This window comes from Oenanthe melanoleuca, chromosome 1A (genome assembly GCF_029582105.1).
Source record: "Oenanthe melanoleuca isolate GR-GAL-2019-014 chromosome 1A, OMel1.0, whole genome shotgun sequence".
NCBI lineage: Eukaryota > Metazoa > Chordata > Aves > Passeriformes > Muscicapidae > Oenanthe > Oenanthe melanoleuca.
In genome coordinates this window covers 38502459-38519437 of record NC_079334.1, presented here as the reverse complement: position 1 = coordinate 38519437, position 16979 = coordinate 38502459, and the positions used below count along the sequence as shown (strand labels likewise).

Below are 16979 nucleotides of genomic sequence, written 5' to 3'. Positions count from 1 at the left end.
TTCCTGATGTATTTTGTCAGCTAATTTTTGCCGATGATTATCAAAGTTACCTGAATATTTTGCAATTTATGTTACTACTTTGGGAATTTTCATTCTCAAAAGTACCTTTTTGTTGTTTTTTGCTTTCCCAAAGAGAATTTTTGCACTATACAAATGCCAGTTTTTTTACAATAATCCTTATGCACTCCTTGGATTTTCTGTGCGAGCTAAGAAAAGCGTTAAGATTAGATTTTCAGAAGAGGGTAATTTCATCAACAACTCTCCTTTGCAACAAATTTTACAAGTTTATTGTTGAACCTTGTACAACTTTGTGCATAAAGAAATAACATACTCCTTAGGACTCCTATTCTAGTGCTTCAACAGTGAAAAAAGAAAAAGTCTTCTGTTGTAAAGGATGAGGATGCAACTAGAAGTTATATCAACCTTACTGTAATTCTGAAGGTTAAAACTGTTTTTCAGCTACTTTAAAGGGTACTGAATTTGCCAGATGTTGTGGCTAAACATCATATGCCCATTACCGTAAGTCTCCAATATAGATGTCTTGTAAAGAATGTTTCAGCTGTAGTTGGGATTTTTGCAGGATTTTTTTAGTGGTTGAAAAATGGTACTTTCTTGTGAATTATTGTGTGCACAACAACTTAGTGTATAACACACCAAAGGGCTTTGGCTGTAGCACATTGTCACTGCTCCAGTGGAATCACCTGGCTCCCTATAAAAATTCTTTTCTATACTTACATTTGAAGAAATAATCAGCTGCAGTTCAGCTGAGCTATTCTTTGTGCATTAGGGACCAGTCTGGTCATTGACAAGTGAATGCAGAAGCTATACTGTGGCTGTCTGCCAAAGCAATTATTCAGGATTTAAGCTAAAAAGGCTCCTTCTCCCATATCCTCTCCTTTTGCAGGGTCATGTAGGGATAAAAAGGACTGTAAGGTGGTCTTTTCCCAGGAGGAGCTGAGGAAGCGGCTGACACCCCTGCAGTACCATGTCACTCAGGAGAAGGGGACTGAAAGGTAAGGCAGGATGAAGCAAACTCAGATCTAAAAACATAGGCATCTTTCTTTTCCACCCCTCCTCTTACTGCTGTTTCCTCACCTTCCTTACCAAGTTTTGTTGGTTATTTTTTTTTCTTCCAGGATTTCTGCACTTGTTTACTAACCCCTACAAATTAACACTACTGCAAAGACAAGCATCTGCAACAGGGGGGCCAGGGCCAAGGGTCTTGTGTGACTTTTTCTTTTAATGAACACGGCATGTCTTATAAAGTCACCAGGCTCATATTTAGAGTCTGTTTTTAGTTTACTACAAAACGTGTGGAAGTAATAGTGGTTTAGGTACACTTTTTTTGGAAGACATCGCAGTAAGCAGAACCACGAGGGAAATGGCCCTGTGCCAGGAGGCTGGAGTTTTGAAGGTGGTCATTGTAAGTATAGACGTTTTGGCTGCAGAAAGAAGGTAGCATAATTTAGTTCTTTTCCACCCCACTCCAATTTCTTTTTGAAGCACATGTGGAGAAGGTATTTATTGGTTCATTTGTGGTTGGAATGTCAAAAATTTTCAATAACTGCCCTCACATGGCTTTAGTCGCTGGAACCCAGCCTCAAGTCCTGAAGGGGAAAAAAAAAAAGGACTGGCTTCCAAGATTGTTTTTAGTGAATAAAGTCTCTCTCTCAGCTGATTCCAGCCAAAGGTAACTTGCCAAGGCCCAGCCATTTTTTGTTGTCTAATTTATACCACTGAGCTTGGCGTAAGGCCCTGACTTTACCTCTGCTCTAAACGTACTAATGATGTAACTGCTTGTTTTCATTCATGAGCTGAAAGGGCTCCCTGCTGCACGTGGGGTCCTGGTTAATAGGCAGACCTCTTCCTGACAGCACTGAGTTTGGTGGCTGAATGAGCCAGAGAGGCTGGGGGACAGTCCCCCTCTCTGCCCCAGCCCTCTCCATCCTGCCACAGCCCTGGCAGGGCATGGGACGGTGGCCTTTGCTGGGAGGCCTGTCTTGCCTTCCCCCCAGCCCTCCACGCTCTTGTGTACGGGACCAACAACGTGATTTAATGCACACAAACAATCGGAGATTAGGTCATTCTTAAAAATCCTGTTTATAAAAAAAATTGGACCTCATAAAAAGGGTGAAAGGATAATAAAAACAAGCTGCTGAGCACATAGGCTTTTTGTTGGGCTAGCGCAGCTGATTCGTATTAGGTGAATGACCTCCTAGCCTTTTAGATTGTTAACTTAGAAAAATATTCCCTTAAAGCTGGAATATTGCTTTTCAACTGAAAATATAAGGCGCGCACAGCTTGAAATCCTGGACCAATTATTTCATTTTCAGCTACAATGTCTGTGCCGCCAGGGCAGCCGGTGCTGGCTTGACCCAGCGCCGCGGCTCTGCAGGGCCGGGCGGCCTCACACCTCGCTGTGCCGCAGCCGCCAGCCCAAACGTGGTGCCGCAGGTTCAGCTGCGCGCCAAACAATCCCTGTTCACCAAAACTCGACATTGCACTTGCCAGACTGGGGAAGACTCCTGTTTTACCCCTCTTTGTTGTTGTTGTTGTTTCAGCCTTTGAACTGTGGGACAATTTTCTTCCTTTTACATGATGCGTAACATCCGAAGCACGCTAACGAAGACATTCCCCTTTTCCTGTGCCTGCTTTGCTTGCTACCTTTAATAAAAAACAGCTGCCAACTTAAAAATTGTGGGGTTCTTCTATAACATTTTTCTAAAGACTTGACTATTTTAACAATTAAAAAAAAAAACCAAATTCCTTTATTTAATTTTAAAATGTAGTGTTGTTGTTTTCCCAGTGCCTTTGAGGGGGAGTACACACACCATAAAGCTAAAGGAATATACAAATGTGTTGTTTGTGGAACTCCTTTATTCAAGTGAGTATGCTAAATATAGTTTTGAGATTTCTGTCTCTTAAGTTATGTGTAATTTTATATTTCATATAATATTTCATACATAACTGTCTAAGGTAATTTCATAGAATAACACAATGTTGGAGTCATTCAATCTTTTAAGGAATACAAGAGAAGCAATGTAAATAACGCTGTGGCAAAATTAGTCTTATAGAAAATATGAAAAATTAGGATAAATAAGGAAGATAAAATTCAGGTAAAAGAGGAAATATGACAGGAAAAAAATTACTAATTTAATTTTTTTTCTATATGCAGCTATGCCAAGTAATTGTAACAGTCTTTCACTGTATCAACAGATACTGAGGTTTGACTGTTAGAATTACTTACAGCCTTAAGAGATACCAGGTGGTGATGCTAATTTTACATACAGCATTTTAGCTGATGATGGAGAAAAAAGTAGATGCCTTTTTATTTTAGAATTCAAGCAGTTAAAACAAAAACAAGGAAAATTGCATTACTTGCTGAATTTCAATTCATCCCAAACAGTACACATGGTGAGCTGGTTTAAAAACATTCTTTAGAAGTAATGTGGGAATTATGGCCCTGAATTTGATGCTAGAAGCAATGCTGATTGAATTTCCTTGATCACTGCATTGTTCTGCACAGATTCAGTTGTGTTTATGTGCTTTTTCTTATTTCTGGCTGCTTGTGTTCATTTTGATGAAGAATTTAATTTTTTTCTTTTTTTCCCCCCCTCAGTGCACCCTAACTCAGTCCCTCTCACTTGAAGAGGTACCTTTACAAGAGCATGAAGCAGGATGGTCAGGATAGCTCTAATAGTACAGTACATTGTGCCAGTAATAGGTTAAAGGAAAATACAATTGATGTAGCTCTAGAAACATCAGATGTGGTAGTGATAATTGTCCTCAAAATGAATAGTGATAATTGTCCTGTAAAATGAAAGAAGCATCTCATCTCTGTAATATTTGGTTCCTCTGTCTGAAGGATTGTTACCTGCAGAAACTGGTAATAATGTGAATATTTTGGGTTAAAAATCTGATGGTTACAGGCACAGCCAAGACAATAGTCTCATATCATGTGTTACTATGGTCCTTGGCTTGAGGATGCAAAGTGGGGATCCAAAGTCTCCATAACCTGCTTTCCTACTCTGCAGCTTAGACATTCCACTGCTTACTAGAGCTAAGTCTTTTGGAGGGGACATCCTGGCTCTGTTGAAGCAAATTCATATTTAGCAAATGAATATAATGGAGTCAGAATTTCACCTTCTACCTTCAAGACTAGCTTCCTTTTTGTCATCTGATAGAGAAAGAGCAGGGGTTTTTTATGGGGTGAATTCTGGACAGCAGTAGTATACATAAATGAATGTGAACTAGTTTCCAGTTGCCTTCAAAATAGTTTTATTATGGGAAAAAAACTGCAATATGAGACTTTGTGTGATTATCTCAAGTGCACAGTGTGCTCTGGCATAGTCTTGAGTTAATGAGTTGGATTTCTCTTTGTAAAATGAGCTATATGGAAATGTTTCTGTTTTCAGATTCTCTTTGAGACTCCTGTGGATTTTATGGGAGGAGAGAGGGAAAGAGGAAAGTTATTTTTTAATTTTAATAATTCCCTGGCCAGTGGGCACCTGAAGAAAACACCTGACCTATTGTGTCCTGAGTTAGACTGGCCTCAACTCAGTCTCCACAAAGTCTTTGTGTTGACTTGTGAGCTCTTGCTACCTCTGGCCTACATCTAATTCAGCCTGTTGTTCTGAAGTGGCTGCTAACAGTGGGAAAAAATGCAGAAGTCAGTAGGAGTCCATATTCTTTTGTTTATTGACCTCAAAATATCAGTATATGATATCTTCCTCAACCAGGGAAGATAGATTTCTGAATCTTGGTTGCTGAGTCAGCCAAGACAGCTAAAAAAAAAGTGAAAAGAGAATGCAAACTATATGCTTTTTACTACATTTTCCCCACAGAATGTAAGTCACTGAAGTATTTACTTAGGAGTAAGATGGGAGTATAATACAAAGAAAGTCTATTGTCCCATTTGAAAATGCAAGTAATTTTTGTGGTGGCATGGAATTTTTTTCTGGGTTTTGGTACTTTTTTTTTTTTTTTTTGTAATTTCCAAATAGTTGTCTGAAACTTGCATTTACATTTGTTTCTCATTGATGTCCATTAATTTTTTTGTCTTTATGTTGTTGTAATCTGTAAATATATATATTTGGACTATGGACCTGTCAGTTTAACTAGGAAAGAGACTGGAGCTTCAGCAGTAATATTAACAAACTTCAACTTTTAACATTACTGATTTACGTTGTTTCATTACCATGTGACACATGAGGTCAGGGAACACATGAATTTTACACTCCAGATGAAAGACCTGCTTTTTGGTAAGTCTTTAAAATAGAACTTTGTCTCTATCACATGGAAGATAAAAGAAACGATTAGGAATGTCACATCTCTTCATCTACCTACTTGTGCTAGTGTTATGAGAAACCTCCCAAGCTTTATGGAGGACATGCTTTAACTTTTTCCACAATCAAAGGTGCCTCACACATAAAATGCATAATCATGCTATTGAATCTTATTATTCCATCTCTGAACTTTCACGCCAGGCAGTCTCCTACATCCCAGTACAGCTGCCTAAAGAAAGCAATAAATGAGAGAGCTGATAAACTAATCTCAAGAACCTCCTTTTCTGCAAGCCAGTCTTTATGCAGTTTTGGGTTACACTTACTCCAATCTAGCTGTAGGCTTATGCTGAAAGAAGGAGCCCTGCTGCCACCACCTTTCTCTAGGGTGTTTTTTCACGGCTTTCTCTTCACTGGACCTCACCTGGTATGGCTGGGTCATGTCTCAATGCAGAACCTGGATCTGATAGAAAACTAATAAGCCAAGGAAAAAGTCCTTGTACTTATCAACCATACCCGCTTGTGTTAATTTCTTATCAGCTCCGTTTATCATGGCTGGACAGTCTCCACAGCAAGGTTGTGTTTTCCTGTATCAGTTCACAAAGAGACACCTATGCCACCCAAATCCTCAGTGTTTTCTAAGGGCCAACTGTATTTGCAAGGTTGTGCTTACTTGAATTTTTCAAGGCATTTTCTTATACACTATGCAAATACACCATTCTCTCCACAGCCGTGGAAACAGGCGGTTAAAATGGATCTGAGTGAAATCCACAACTCGTGCTACTGCCATAGAAGAGAATCTATTACATATTTAATAAACCGTGGTCATGTCCTTTACCATATGCAGGACTGTGAGAAAGATGTATAGATAGGAACTGGGAAGCCTGAGAGAATGATTTCCTTTTAAAAAAGAAATACGATTGTTTTGGCAGTTTCCAATTTCTAGGGCCAAAGACTAAATTACCAAGTTTTCATGAAACATTGCTGCCTTTATTGCATCCAGGAAGGAAATCTTGGTAATGGTGTTGGCTCTTCTGAGCATGTACTAGCTGACATAGCAACAGCCTTATCCATGTCACATTTTCATTTGAGTTTTGTTGAGCTGAGTCAGGTCTTCTCAACATCTCTCAGACATCCAATCAAGAGAAAATGAAAGAGTAGCTGGGCAATGTAATTGTACCATTAACATAGTACCACTCTTGCCTTCACAAGACAAGGAAGGATTTCAGTCATCAGACTAGATCTCTACAAGGAATTTCCTTGCACCAGTGCTGCATGCTTAATGAGTGGTCTTTAAGCTTTCTTACTGATCTTTATGTTCTTTGAGGAAAGCATATGAAAAATCAGCACTGGTTATCTGTCTAGGAGAGCCCATATGACATCAATGATATGGTTTCTCTAGTATAATCCAAGAGAGCTACTTGAGCAACTTCATCTGCCTTTGCTGTCTCTTAGTTTCCTTAAAAGACTGTCAAACCCAGCAGCTTCTACTTAATAACATTTGCTTGAAATTAGTTGGTTCTCACCAGTGTAGGAATCAGCAAACTGTCTAGGTTGGAAAACTTTCAAGATCATTGGGTCCAATTGTTAACCCAGCACTGCCAAGCCCACCACTAAACCATGTTCCAAGTGGCACATCTCCACATCTTTGAAATACTTTCTAGCATGGTGACTCAAACACTTCCTTGGGCAGTCTATTCCATTGCTTGACCAATTGCTATTCCAATGCTTTCCATGAAGAAATTTTACTGATGTCCAATATAAACTTCCTCTGGTAAAACTTGATGCCATTTTCTCTCATTCTATTACTGGTTAGGTGGGAGAAGAGCTTAACACCCACCAGGCTGTGCCCTTCTTTCAGGTAGTTGTGGAGAATGATAGGGTCTTCCCTGAGCATCCCTTTTGTGCTTCAGATCCTCCACCAGCATCCTTATCCTTCTCTGGAGACACTGCAGCACCTCAGTGTCCTTGTGAGGGGCCCAAAACTGGACAGGAGATGCAGCCTCACCAGTCCTGAGTACAGGAGATGATCCTTGTATAGATTCTGATTCTAGTATGAATTTCATTGCTGTTTTCAGTGTAAAAGTACAACATATTCTCTGTAAACTTTTAAGTCTGATATATTTTTTCCCTTGTTTGGAATTTATACTACTTTGCTTTTACTGTTCATAAGTCACTCTGCTTGGAAGAATTTTCAGGTGGTTTTTAACCTATTTTATGCTTTACAGGGGTTATATATGTACCTTAAGTAAATGCGAGGTAGGGTGGATTGTTATGGATTATGACTGCAGAAGGTATTTCTATATTTATTTCTTTACAGCTCACCCAGAGACTACTATTCACCATTACTGGAGGTATATAAAAGACATGTAGATGTGGCACTTAGAACATAGTTTAGTGGTGGACTTGGCAGGACTTGATAAATTGTTGGACTCAATGACCTTAAATGTTGTCCAACCTAAACAATTCTCTGATGTTAAAATGCTTATTTTGAATTTGGCTTTTCATCAATATGCAGAACAGAAATTATCACATCATCCATCAATAGTGAATTTTTTTCTTTAACCAGGCTTATTAAGGGACTAATACAGCATAATTTATTATTGACAGGCTGACTCCATGTCAATCCTTTCATAATAATAAAACTATATAATTTAATCTATTTGCCAATTTCAGCCAAATTTTTCAGGGAAATAGTTATTAATCCTCAAAGATATTAAGTCCTTAAAACAATAAGAAAATCAGGAGAGAGAACATACTTAAGCTCTCTTTGAGGGGAGACCTGAACAAGAGTTCAACTATATTACTAGATTATAGCAGATAATATTATTGTAAATAAGATAAATTATTGTATTATAACAGACAATCAGCATGAGGGAGAAAGGCATTAAGGATGTCCAGCTCTGGGAAATATCTGTGAGTAGTTTTTCTGCCTGAGACACCACAGGATCTGTCCCCTGGCCGCAATGCAGCAGCAAGCCCAGCTTTGCTCTTTCTGCTTGGTTCTTAAAGCCTGGGGACTTCTTAAATTTCCTGATGGTGCAGGTCTTATAAATTCCTAGGTAGTTACATCAGGTATTAAATTTTACATTGGAACACTGCTGCATTTTTCTTTCTGGAAGCTTGACTTTCAGAAGCTGCCAGAAGCTATTCGGAGCTTCACCCCATGAGTATGATCAGTAACTGCTTTCCAGGTAATGGTTTGCATTTTCAGAAGGGTTATGTCTATACTTAAAAATAAAATGGACAAAAGTCTCTTCTCTGGCCATAAAAGCAAGTGACAAGACATGGTTTGTGTTTTTAGCATAAATTTCTCTACTCTGAAACAGAGTGGCCTGGTTCATTCTGCTTTTGGGGAATGGTCTCTGGCCTGAGCCTCCCCTGTAGTTTGCCTAGGTTCTGTCTAGGGTTCTCATCAGCATGATAAGGGCCAGTGCAGTGTCCAGGGATATGTTCACAACTGAGCATTACTGTCCTGGCCTTCTTTAGCTTGCTAACAATGCTGTAGCAGGAACACTGATACTGCAGCTAGGTATTTCCTGTGCCACTGGGAGGCAAACACAAAAGAGGGAGGATTGACTATATTCTGATCAGTCACCTGGACCAGGACACGAGTTGGCTTGGATTGCTTCAGGAGCCTGCTAGACCATCATCTCTTCATCAAACTGCCCATGCCAATATGGAATAAAATAAGATATACCAAAGATGCATCATCTTTATGACAGATCATTATCAAAGTCCTTTTTGGAGAAAAGTAGTACATAAAATGTCTGCCCCTACCAGTGTTCTGTTTAGCACCCCTGAAGCACAGCCTTGCAAAGGAACAGCCTGGTATAAACAGCTAATGCAAAGGCCTAATAAAGACAAGAGGAATAAATGGCTTCTTCCATGTTAAAATGCAAGGATCAGAACTGCAGAGTACTTTCTGAGAGAGTTCTTCGGCTTCCAAAGGCTGTTCTCCATGTTCCCTCAACAAAATCTATACAAACCTGTTAAACTCTTCATCATGAAAGGTGAAGGAAAGGCAGTTGTAACACAACAGCAGTGGTTCTGTGGTAAAGAGGAAAGTTCCTCTTTCCTCTCTCTTTGACAAAGGCCTGCTTCCCTGGCAAGTAGCAGATCTGCATTAACTTCAGCTGTAGTGTGTCTGTTGACACTGTAATATGTAGCACTGAACAACTGCAGGTTAGTCATGTTTAGGAAGGCAGTAGTTTAAAATTCAGACTATAGGAACACATGATGATTATCATTACTCCATTTCTCTCTCTCTCTTAGTACTTGGCAGTCTGAAGATCATGGTATATGATGTCTTTTAAAAGAAATAGGTTGCAAGCCTGCACCTCTTTGCAGTACAGAAAAAATGACAATCATATATTCTACTGTTTAGTTATTCCTGGGATCTTTACTAGTATTGCAGAAGTTTGTGCTTAGCTAAATCTTTCCAGTGGCTCACTATTTCCTTGCATATGGTATGTTGGTAGCTGAGCCTACTTGACATTTATATTGCCATGTGTTGTGTGTATTTAAGCCATATTGAAGTTAGAAATGAAAAGCACTTTATAAATACCCTCTTGTTCCCTTTATTCATATAGACTGCTTTCCAAAGATATTTATGAGTGATTACCTGGCTTTCAGAAAGGGGATAGGGGTGGGAGGGTGGGGCATCGTGTTGGGATGTTCCCCTCTTGTGATGAATGATAAAAGACAATTTGTACAGTCAGGACCTGGCTCTGTAAGGTGCATCTTGTCTGGTAGGGTGCTTAGGTTGGGTATCAGAGTATGTACTATGATAACAATCAATGTACTGAGGAGCTTTTTCCTTCTAGTTAACATAGTTTTAAAAGCATGAAGGAGTCAGAGTGAATATTTTTGAGTGTAGAAGAACATCCCTTTGGAGTGTACTTTCTGTATTTAATGTTATCCTATGTAATGTATTTTAGTTCAGCATTTTTACCCCCTATGTGCAGTTAGTTTCGGACACTTTTGTCTAATATGCTGTTGAGCAGCAGATATAAATCCTGGAAGACAGGTAAAATGCTGTTTCCATTAAAATTGCTGCAAGCTTTGTCATTCCTTCAAGTAGCTAAGGTGACTTTGTGTTCTTGCAGAACTCTGCTTCTCTCACATCTGCCACTTGTTGCTTATTTACAATGCCAAAGATGCTTCATTATTTTCCTCTACATTTTTAATGCCTTACTAAGAGTCTCTATTCTGTAACACTGGGTCCTAAATTTTACATTGTTTTCCCAAGGAGAAATGGTGACCATAACATAGGTGACCCTCCTGCTCTTGATGGCTCCTAGTACTACCTCCCATGTTGTGTTTTCTTTCATAGCTATTCTGCTGTTTCCAGAAAAAGTTCGATTCATTTATCACCCCCATATCAGTTTTCTGATGTGTTGTCCAGTAATTTATGACTGTTTGGAGCTTTGGTACTCATTACAGTGCCCAGTGACCCTTGTGACCCTCCTCCCCATGCACACTCTGCCACCTTGGCCCCTCGCCCAGTTTGCTGAACCCACAAGTTGCAGTGCATATGTCCATAACAAGCAATTCAGGCTGAGAAGCAAGAGCTCTGTTTGACCAACTCATAGGGAGTACCTAGAATTTAGGCAACAAGAAGTTGATTGTGCTGGTAAAGAGATGCTGAGAGTAAGATTTGTACATTGTGTCTGACTGTGTAGGTAGTGGGGTGTTGCTGTTGCAGTGATGAACAAGAGAGAATAGTGTTGGCAGGTATACAGCAACTTGAGGAGAATATTGTAAATAAAACACTAAGTGGCTTTAATTGCAATTCAGTGGAATTTCCCCCAGGTTACCATATTTCACAGGGTGGGGACTTCCTCCTGCTGGTGTAAATACCAATTGAATTATACTGCCAAACTGAGCATGGGCTGGTGCCCTAGGAAGTTACTGGTGCTGATATTTGTGAAGGCATGTCAGCAACATGCTTTCTTTGTTCAGTGCTTTTGGTGATAAAAATATTAATTATGAAGATATGTCTTTTCCCTTTCACCTTTCATCCATCTCCAGAGAATTATATTTAAGACAAAATATTGTGAGCAGTGGAGGAAGGTGCAGAATGAGTAGGGTGGGAGAAGAGAGTTGTTTCCTTTCTGATGACTTTAATAGTGTGAACCTGTTAATTTTTAAAGTTATGATTGATTTTATATTTATTTGCTGTAGCTAGATACTTGGAATGCAATTATAAAGTGGGTTATATAAAAATATAGAGTGCGTGTAAAAGACACATAATGGCATGTGCAAGTTTATAAAATAAAAGTTGAAAATAAATCTGCAATTAGTTTTTGAGCTTCAGTCATTTGTTTCTGATAAAAGGACTGTAACTTCCCAAAATATATCCCTTCCTTAATGCAATGTAAAAGGATCCAACATTGTACTTCCTCCTTAGAATTTCTGGGGAAATGCATTTTGCTGCCAACGTAACACGCTTTAACAGGTCTCCTGCTGGTCAGACCTTGTGTCCTGCTGTGACAGCCATGACCATGTGTACAACTGATTGTTAGTGGGCGATATAAATCTGATTGGAACATGCCTGTTAATTGGTTTGAGAGCTCAATATAGACAATGCTGTCTTGTAGCAGATTGTGTAGATAGCCCTAGCCATAGGGTTAATTCTGCTTGACAGCACATCAGCAGCATCTTGAGTAATTACCCAACTTAAGTTTTCCCACAGTTGAATTGAGACCTTCAAAGGCTTCTACATTTACAAGTATTATTAACCGATATCTGAAACATGATGTTCCCACAAGGGCTAATTTTTTCCTCCTTTTATTAAATATACAGGTTATAGGGTTCATTTGCTAAGTGCTAAGCCCTTAGAAGAAAACACTACTTGTTAGGGAGAGAAAAATCTGCAGTGCACGACCAAAGCTAATGGTGCATAATGCACACATCATTGTCTTTTTGCAAAGACTTTAAAACAAGTTAAAATTTAGATCTGGCTCCCTTCCTCTCTCCCACCCCCCATTTTCCACTTTTAAGAAAATCAAACCACTTACTCCTATGTGCAGAATGAGTAAATTGAAGACACACACAAATACAAACCTCCTAGGATGTTGCACAATTAAGTACAGATCATTGGATACAATACATATGACATTAATGAAACGGTATCTGCTTCAAAAATAGATTGGAAACATTCATGAATGAATTAAATCCTCTTAATGACTTTTCAAAAATGAAAATGAATGAAAATATTTAATTCATACGAACAGCTATATGCTATGATTCATAGTATATAATTTAATCCTGGTTTAAATTTACATTTTGTTTTCTTTCTTTTGTGATTTGTCTTTTAAAATATCTTTTTTGTAACTCTACAGCATAGAAAACAGTAAAATACAGTACAGATAATAGTTACTATTTGGGTTCAAATGCCTTTGAATTCACTAAATGTTAATGTACAGTTAGACAGTCTGGTTAAAGATGGTATTTGCTGGAGGGATCAGTCTGACAAATGGCTTTTATGGCATAAAGCAGTTCTTGTAACTTATGATCTTTTTTTTTTTTTTTTTTTCAGGTCAGAAACAAAGTTTGACTCCAATTCAGGTATGTTTACATTTACAGTGTTTTACTGAATGTACACTATTCAGGTTAATCTCAAAAGAGTAGTTTATCAGTTCAAGTTCAGTTTAGTTTTAAACAAACTGGGGTAGGTCAGCCTTAAAAAGGATCTTCATTTCTCACCCTCTGAAAACAGCATTGTTACTGTGAAACATTTACTTTCATTCCTTTCATTAGTTCCGGTCTCTTTACATTTTCTCAAAAGATGATTGGGAAGATGTGTCTTGCAACAGGCTTTAATTGATCCAGAAAAATTATAATGCAAATAAATGATAATACAGACTAAGGCAAATGGAGTCTTGAAGTTGAAAATGATCACTGCAAGAGAGGAGAATGTTTTTCTTCCTGGTGGACAAAAACATTTCATGGGAACTTGAAGTCAGTGCAGCCAATCTGTCAGGAAACAGATGATTTGTCATCAAATTTTCATGACAGATGCAGGTACACAATGCATGCCAGACCAGTCTGTAGAGCACAGTTGAGGAGGATTACCAAAAGGCAGTCTCTCCCAAGATGTCTTTTTAAAGAATTGTAATGTGTTGCAGGGATTGGGAGGGAAGTGAAGGTCATTCTAACAGGTTAATGTGTATCTAACAAGACAAAAAACACAGGACAGCAAACAGGGGAGCAGCTGGAGGAAAAAACAGATATCCTAATATCAGACTGTTACTTATTCAGTTAACTATTCCTAGGTGTTCCCTAAAGTTAAACAGAAATAAATTAAGAACAGGCTGCTGTCCTGAAGCTAGGTGAAATGTCCATTGCCTGAAAAGGTAATTCAAAGTACATTTTTTGTTCAGATGAAAAAGTCTGTTTTAAACAGGAAACCTGATATTATTATAGCAGTTTTGGTTTTAAGCCAGTGTTATCTTCTATATAGTTTGCTTAATGCAATGATTATAATTGCTTATAATGTTATGAATTTTACAATATATATTAATCAGGGTGTTTATGGAATAGCACATTTCCTTTTATTCCAGTTACAGCATGATTTGGGTTTGAAATGTGAGGCATTACGTTGCTTTTTCTTTCCACATTAGATTTTATCTTTGGAACTATATGGGAGTGAAATCTACAGCAGGAAGCATTTAAATAGCCAATGCCTACATCTTGTATACTTGCGTCATCTTGCTCCTGTTATTATTTTAGTCTGTGAGTTTGAGGTTACTTGCTTTGAATATTTCTTGAATAAACTCTATGCTAAGATTGATTTTTGGATCTTGACAAAACACAGAGGGATTGCATGGGGGATAGCTCACACATTTTTTGCCATGACCCCCTTTATCTTAATGCAGTCACCAAAACTAGGGTGTGGAGCAGAATGTCACACGTCTGCTTTTCTGTTGGAAGGAAAATGCTCTCTGCAGAGCTTCAATTTCTGTGGTGGCTTAAGCTACAAGTAGTTTTCTGACTCTCTTTTGAAGCAGTTCTCCTGTTAGGTACACGATTCTGCCTGCTGCTCCCTTGCAGCAAGGGCAGGGGCACAGCTTTTCCTATGGTTGTGGTAAAAGTTTGGCACTATTGCAGCTGTTCTGTGGGCCCACTTAGTAAGTCAGCAGGCCTTCTGCCTTGGGCTCCTGGTCCCATTTGAATGTTTGCCCCAGACACTGTACGCGGAATTGAGAATTACTAAGGTTTAATGCCTCGGTCTCATCAATGCTGTGTCTTTTGGCACAGGTTTCAACCAACAATCATGGGTAGATGTTAAAATCAGGCAGCACCAAGGCTGAAAGTCCCCTTATCTTTGTGAGGGCTGCCTTCTCTTTATAGGGAGAACACTCATTTCTTCCACCAAGAAGCTCTTCATGACAGTCAGATGGCACAAGGACTACGAGTTTCTCTTTTGTTGCCAACATGTAAGAGCAGAGAAGTAAAGATACTGGCAACATCAACTCAACATCTATCACCAAATAAAATATCACTGGTTTTATTTCCCCACCAAAGAATTTGCTATAAAATTTGCAAAGCAGACAATAATCCCAGACCTCCTGCTGCCTCTGAGTGAACAGTATGAGTTCACTCAGATGTGTTGGCGATGGCACCATCGTAAAAAAGCCCTTCTTCTGTGCAGTGCCCTATGTAGCACCATGTTCTGCATTATACAGGCCTTTGAAAAGTATCAAAGTAGTGTTGGTTTAAAAAGGGCTGCTGGCATCTGAGTCTGTATTTATGCAACCTCGAGTTTCTTGGAGACACCTTGAGGTGTTTTCACATCCCTCATTTCATTTTGAATTCCTTAGACTGTCATTCCTAAGTAAAGTAATGACTCCACAAACTGGAACAAACATGCTTTGTTCTCATTTATCTTATGTTACTCAAAACAGTTCAAGTGTTGAATGTGAGAATGAGGTAATTTTATTATAGAACACATTTTTTTTTCTGGGAGTTGTTCCACAACTATTGCTTGCTCTAGATTAACCCCAGTGTTAATTCCAGTTAACTTGCAAGTCTAGATGTGCCCTTAATAAACATTTATCAGTGCTTATTATACTTGTCTTTCCTAGAAATATTTGTGAAGCATTGAAGAATTAAAAGAAGTCTTTCTAAAGCAAGTACAAAGAGAGAAATACAGCTTTTAAAGCACCCGGTAGGCTCACTGCAAATGTAACCCTGGAAATGTTGTTTAACTCTGAAATATTAGACACTGTCAAAAGAAGATTAATTGGAACTTGAGCATTAACTTAAAAGAAGGCTGAAAAATTCCTACAGTGATGATCAGGATTTATCATACAAATAGCTATAACATCTGTAGGGGACACACATTCTTCATATCACAACTAACAGTTCCATCTGAGAAACTTCTTTTTCTCTACTCTTTATAAGTCTATAGCTGGCAGAATTTCTGTCTCAGAGACCATGGGGTTAGCTTCACGCTGTTAGAAGATCTTATAAATGAAACAATTTTGCTTTCTTGTCATAATATGATGAATTCTACGGGTACTTAAAATAGATTTTTTTTCTAACAAAGTACTTAAAAGCAAAAATGGTTGCAGGAAATTTTTTTCCTCACAATTTGTTAGAGAACAAAGTAAACCCAAAAAATCACAGGTGAAACAATTTTGTTCTTATTATGAATATTTTGTTAGTACCTAAAATGCTTATCGTGCTACGTGCTTGGTTAGAAGTTTTTAGAATTTAAGCATATAATAATTATATTAAAATAATTAATGAAATTAATTTGATGAATGATAAATAGATTTTTGCACTTTTTAAAATTTAGAGTAAAATAAGTCTTCAGGGTGCTGTTCCGAAACAGGAAGAAAAAGCAAAAATAAGCAAAGAAAATGCAAATAACTGTCTCAGCATGCCCACTAGTCACCAGGGAAAGGTAATGGTGAATTTCCTACAGCCTGCTGGAGGACTGGAGTTTTCTTGGAGAATCTCCTGTAATATTTTGCTGCATCTTGCATGTCGCTGTGGAGGTGAGATGTGACATTCAAGTTAGAGTGTTTACTCTAATCATGGGAAAAAATAATCCCATTTTGTTCTGTGTTAAAAAGAAAGGAAATATCATGGACAATATGCAGGCTCCAGTGGAGTCTTTTTTGTATATATGTCACTCAGACATGGAATGTAGAAAGTCAGAGAGCACAGGGTGCAAAAGGGACAGTCAGGGAAGATCCATGCTATAGAAACATATCTGTGCACTGAAGAAAAAGAGTGTCCAAGGACACACAGTGCCTTCAGCTGTGTCCATCATCACTATGCCAGCTTCACACTTCTTTCAAAAACAGAGGCATATCTCCAAAGCCTGTTCTTCCATCTCCCTGCTTCTACATATCAAATGAAATGTGAAGATAATGTACGTGATTTTATGTCACTGTTTGCATCACTACTTTGGAAGCATTCCAATTAGTATCAGGAATTAAGATATAATAGCTGCCCATGCACCTAGAGCCTGTCCTGAGGGGCAGCTACACATGAGCTTTTGTTGGATTTCTGCTGCCCCAGCAGTCAAACACAAAGCAAGTCAAGGAGCCCCCAACAGATCCTGGAATTTCTTTTGCCTGCCTTGTCTGGACTCACAGTGTTAGCCAGTGACTCCGAAGGTCATTTCTCCTCTCTGCATATCGCATTTCCCACCAGAATGAGTGTATCCCCATGTCTTCA

At 38.6% G+C, this 16979-nt stretch overlaps 1 protein-coding gene across 7 annotated transcripts in view; it reads left to right on the top strand.

The window, feature by feature from the left end:
* MSRB3 (methionine sulfoxide reductase B3) overlaps nt 1-16979 on the top strand; it is a 78418-nt gene that overhangs the window by 32822 nt on the left and 28617 nt on the right. For all 7 annotated transcript variants that reach the window (XM_056516261.1, XM_056516259.1, XM_056516258.1 and 4 more), the window contains 3 exons: nt 905-1013; nt 2807-2884; nt 12826-12854. In XM_056516261.1, the coding sequence (XP_056372236.1) occupies nt 905-1013; nt 2807-2884; nt 12826-12854 (216 nt within the window). The remainder of the gene's footprint in view (nt 1-904; nt 1014-2806; nt 2885-12825; nt 12855-16979) is intronic.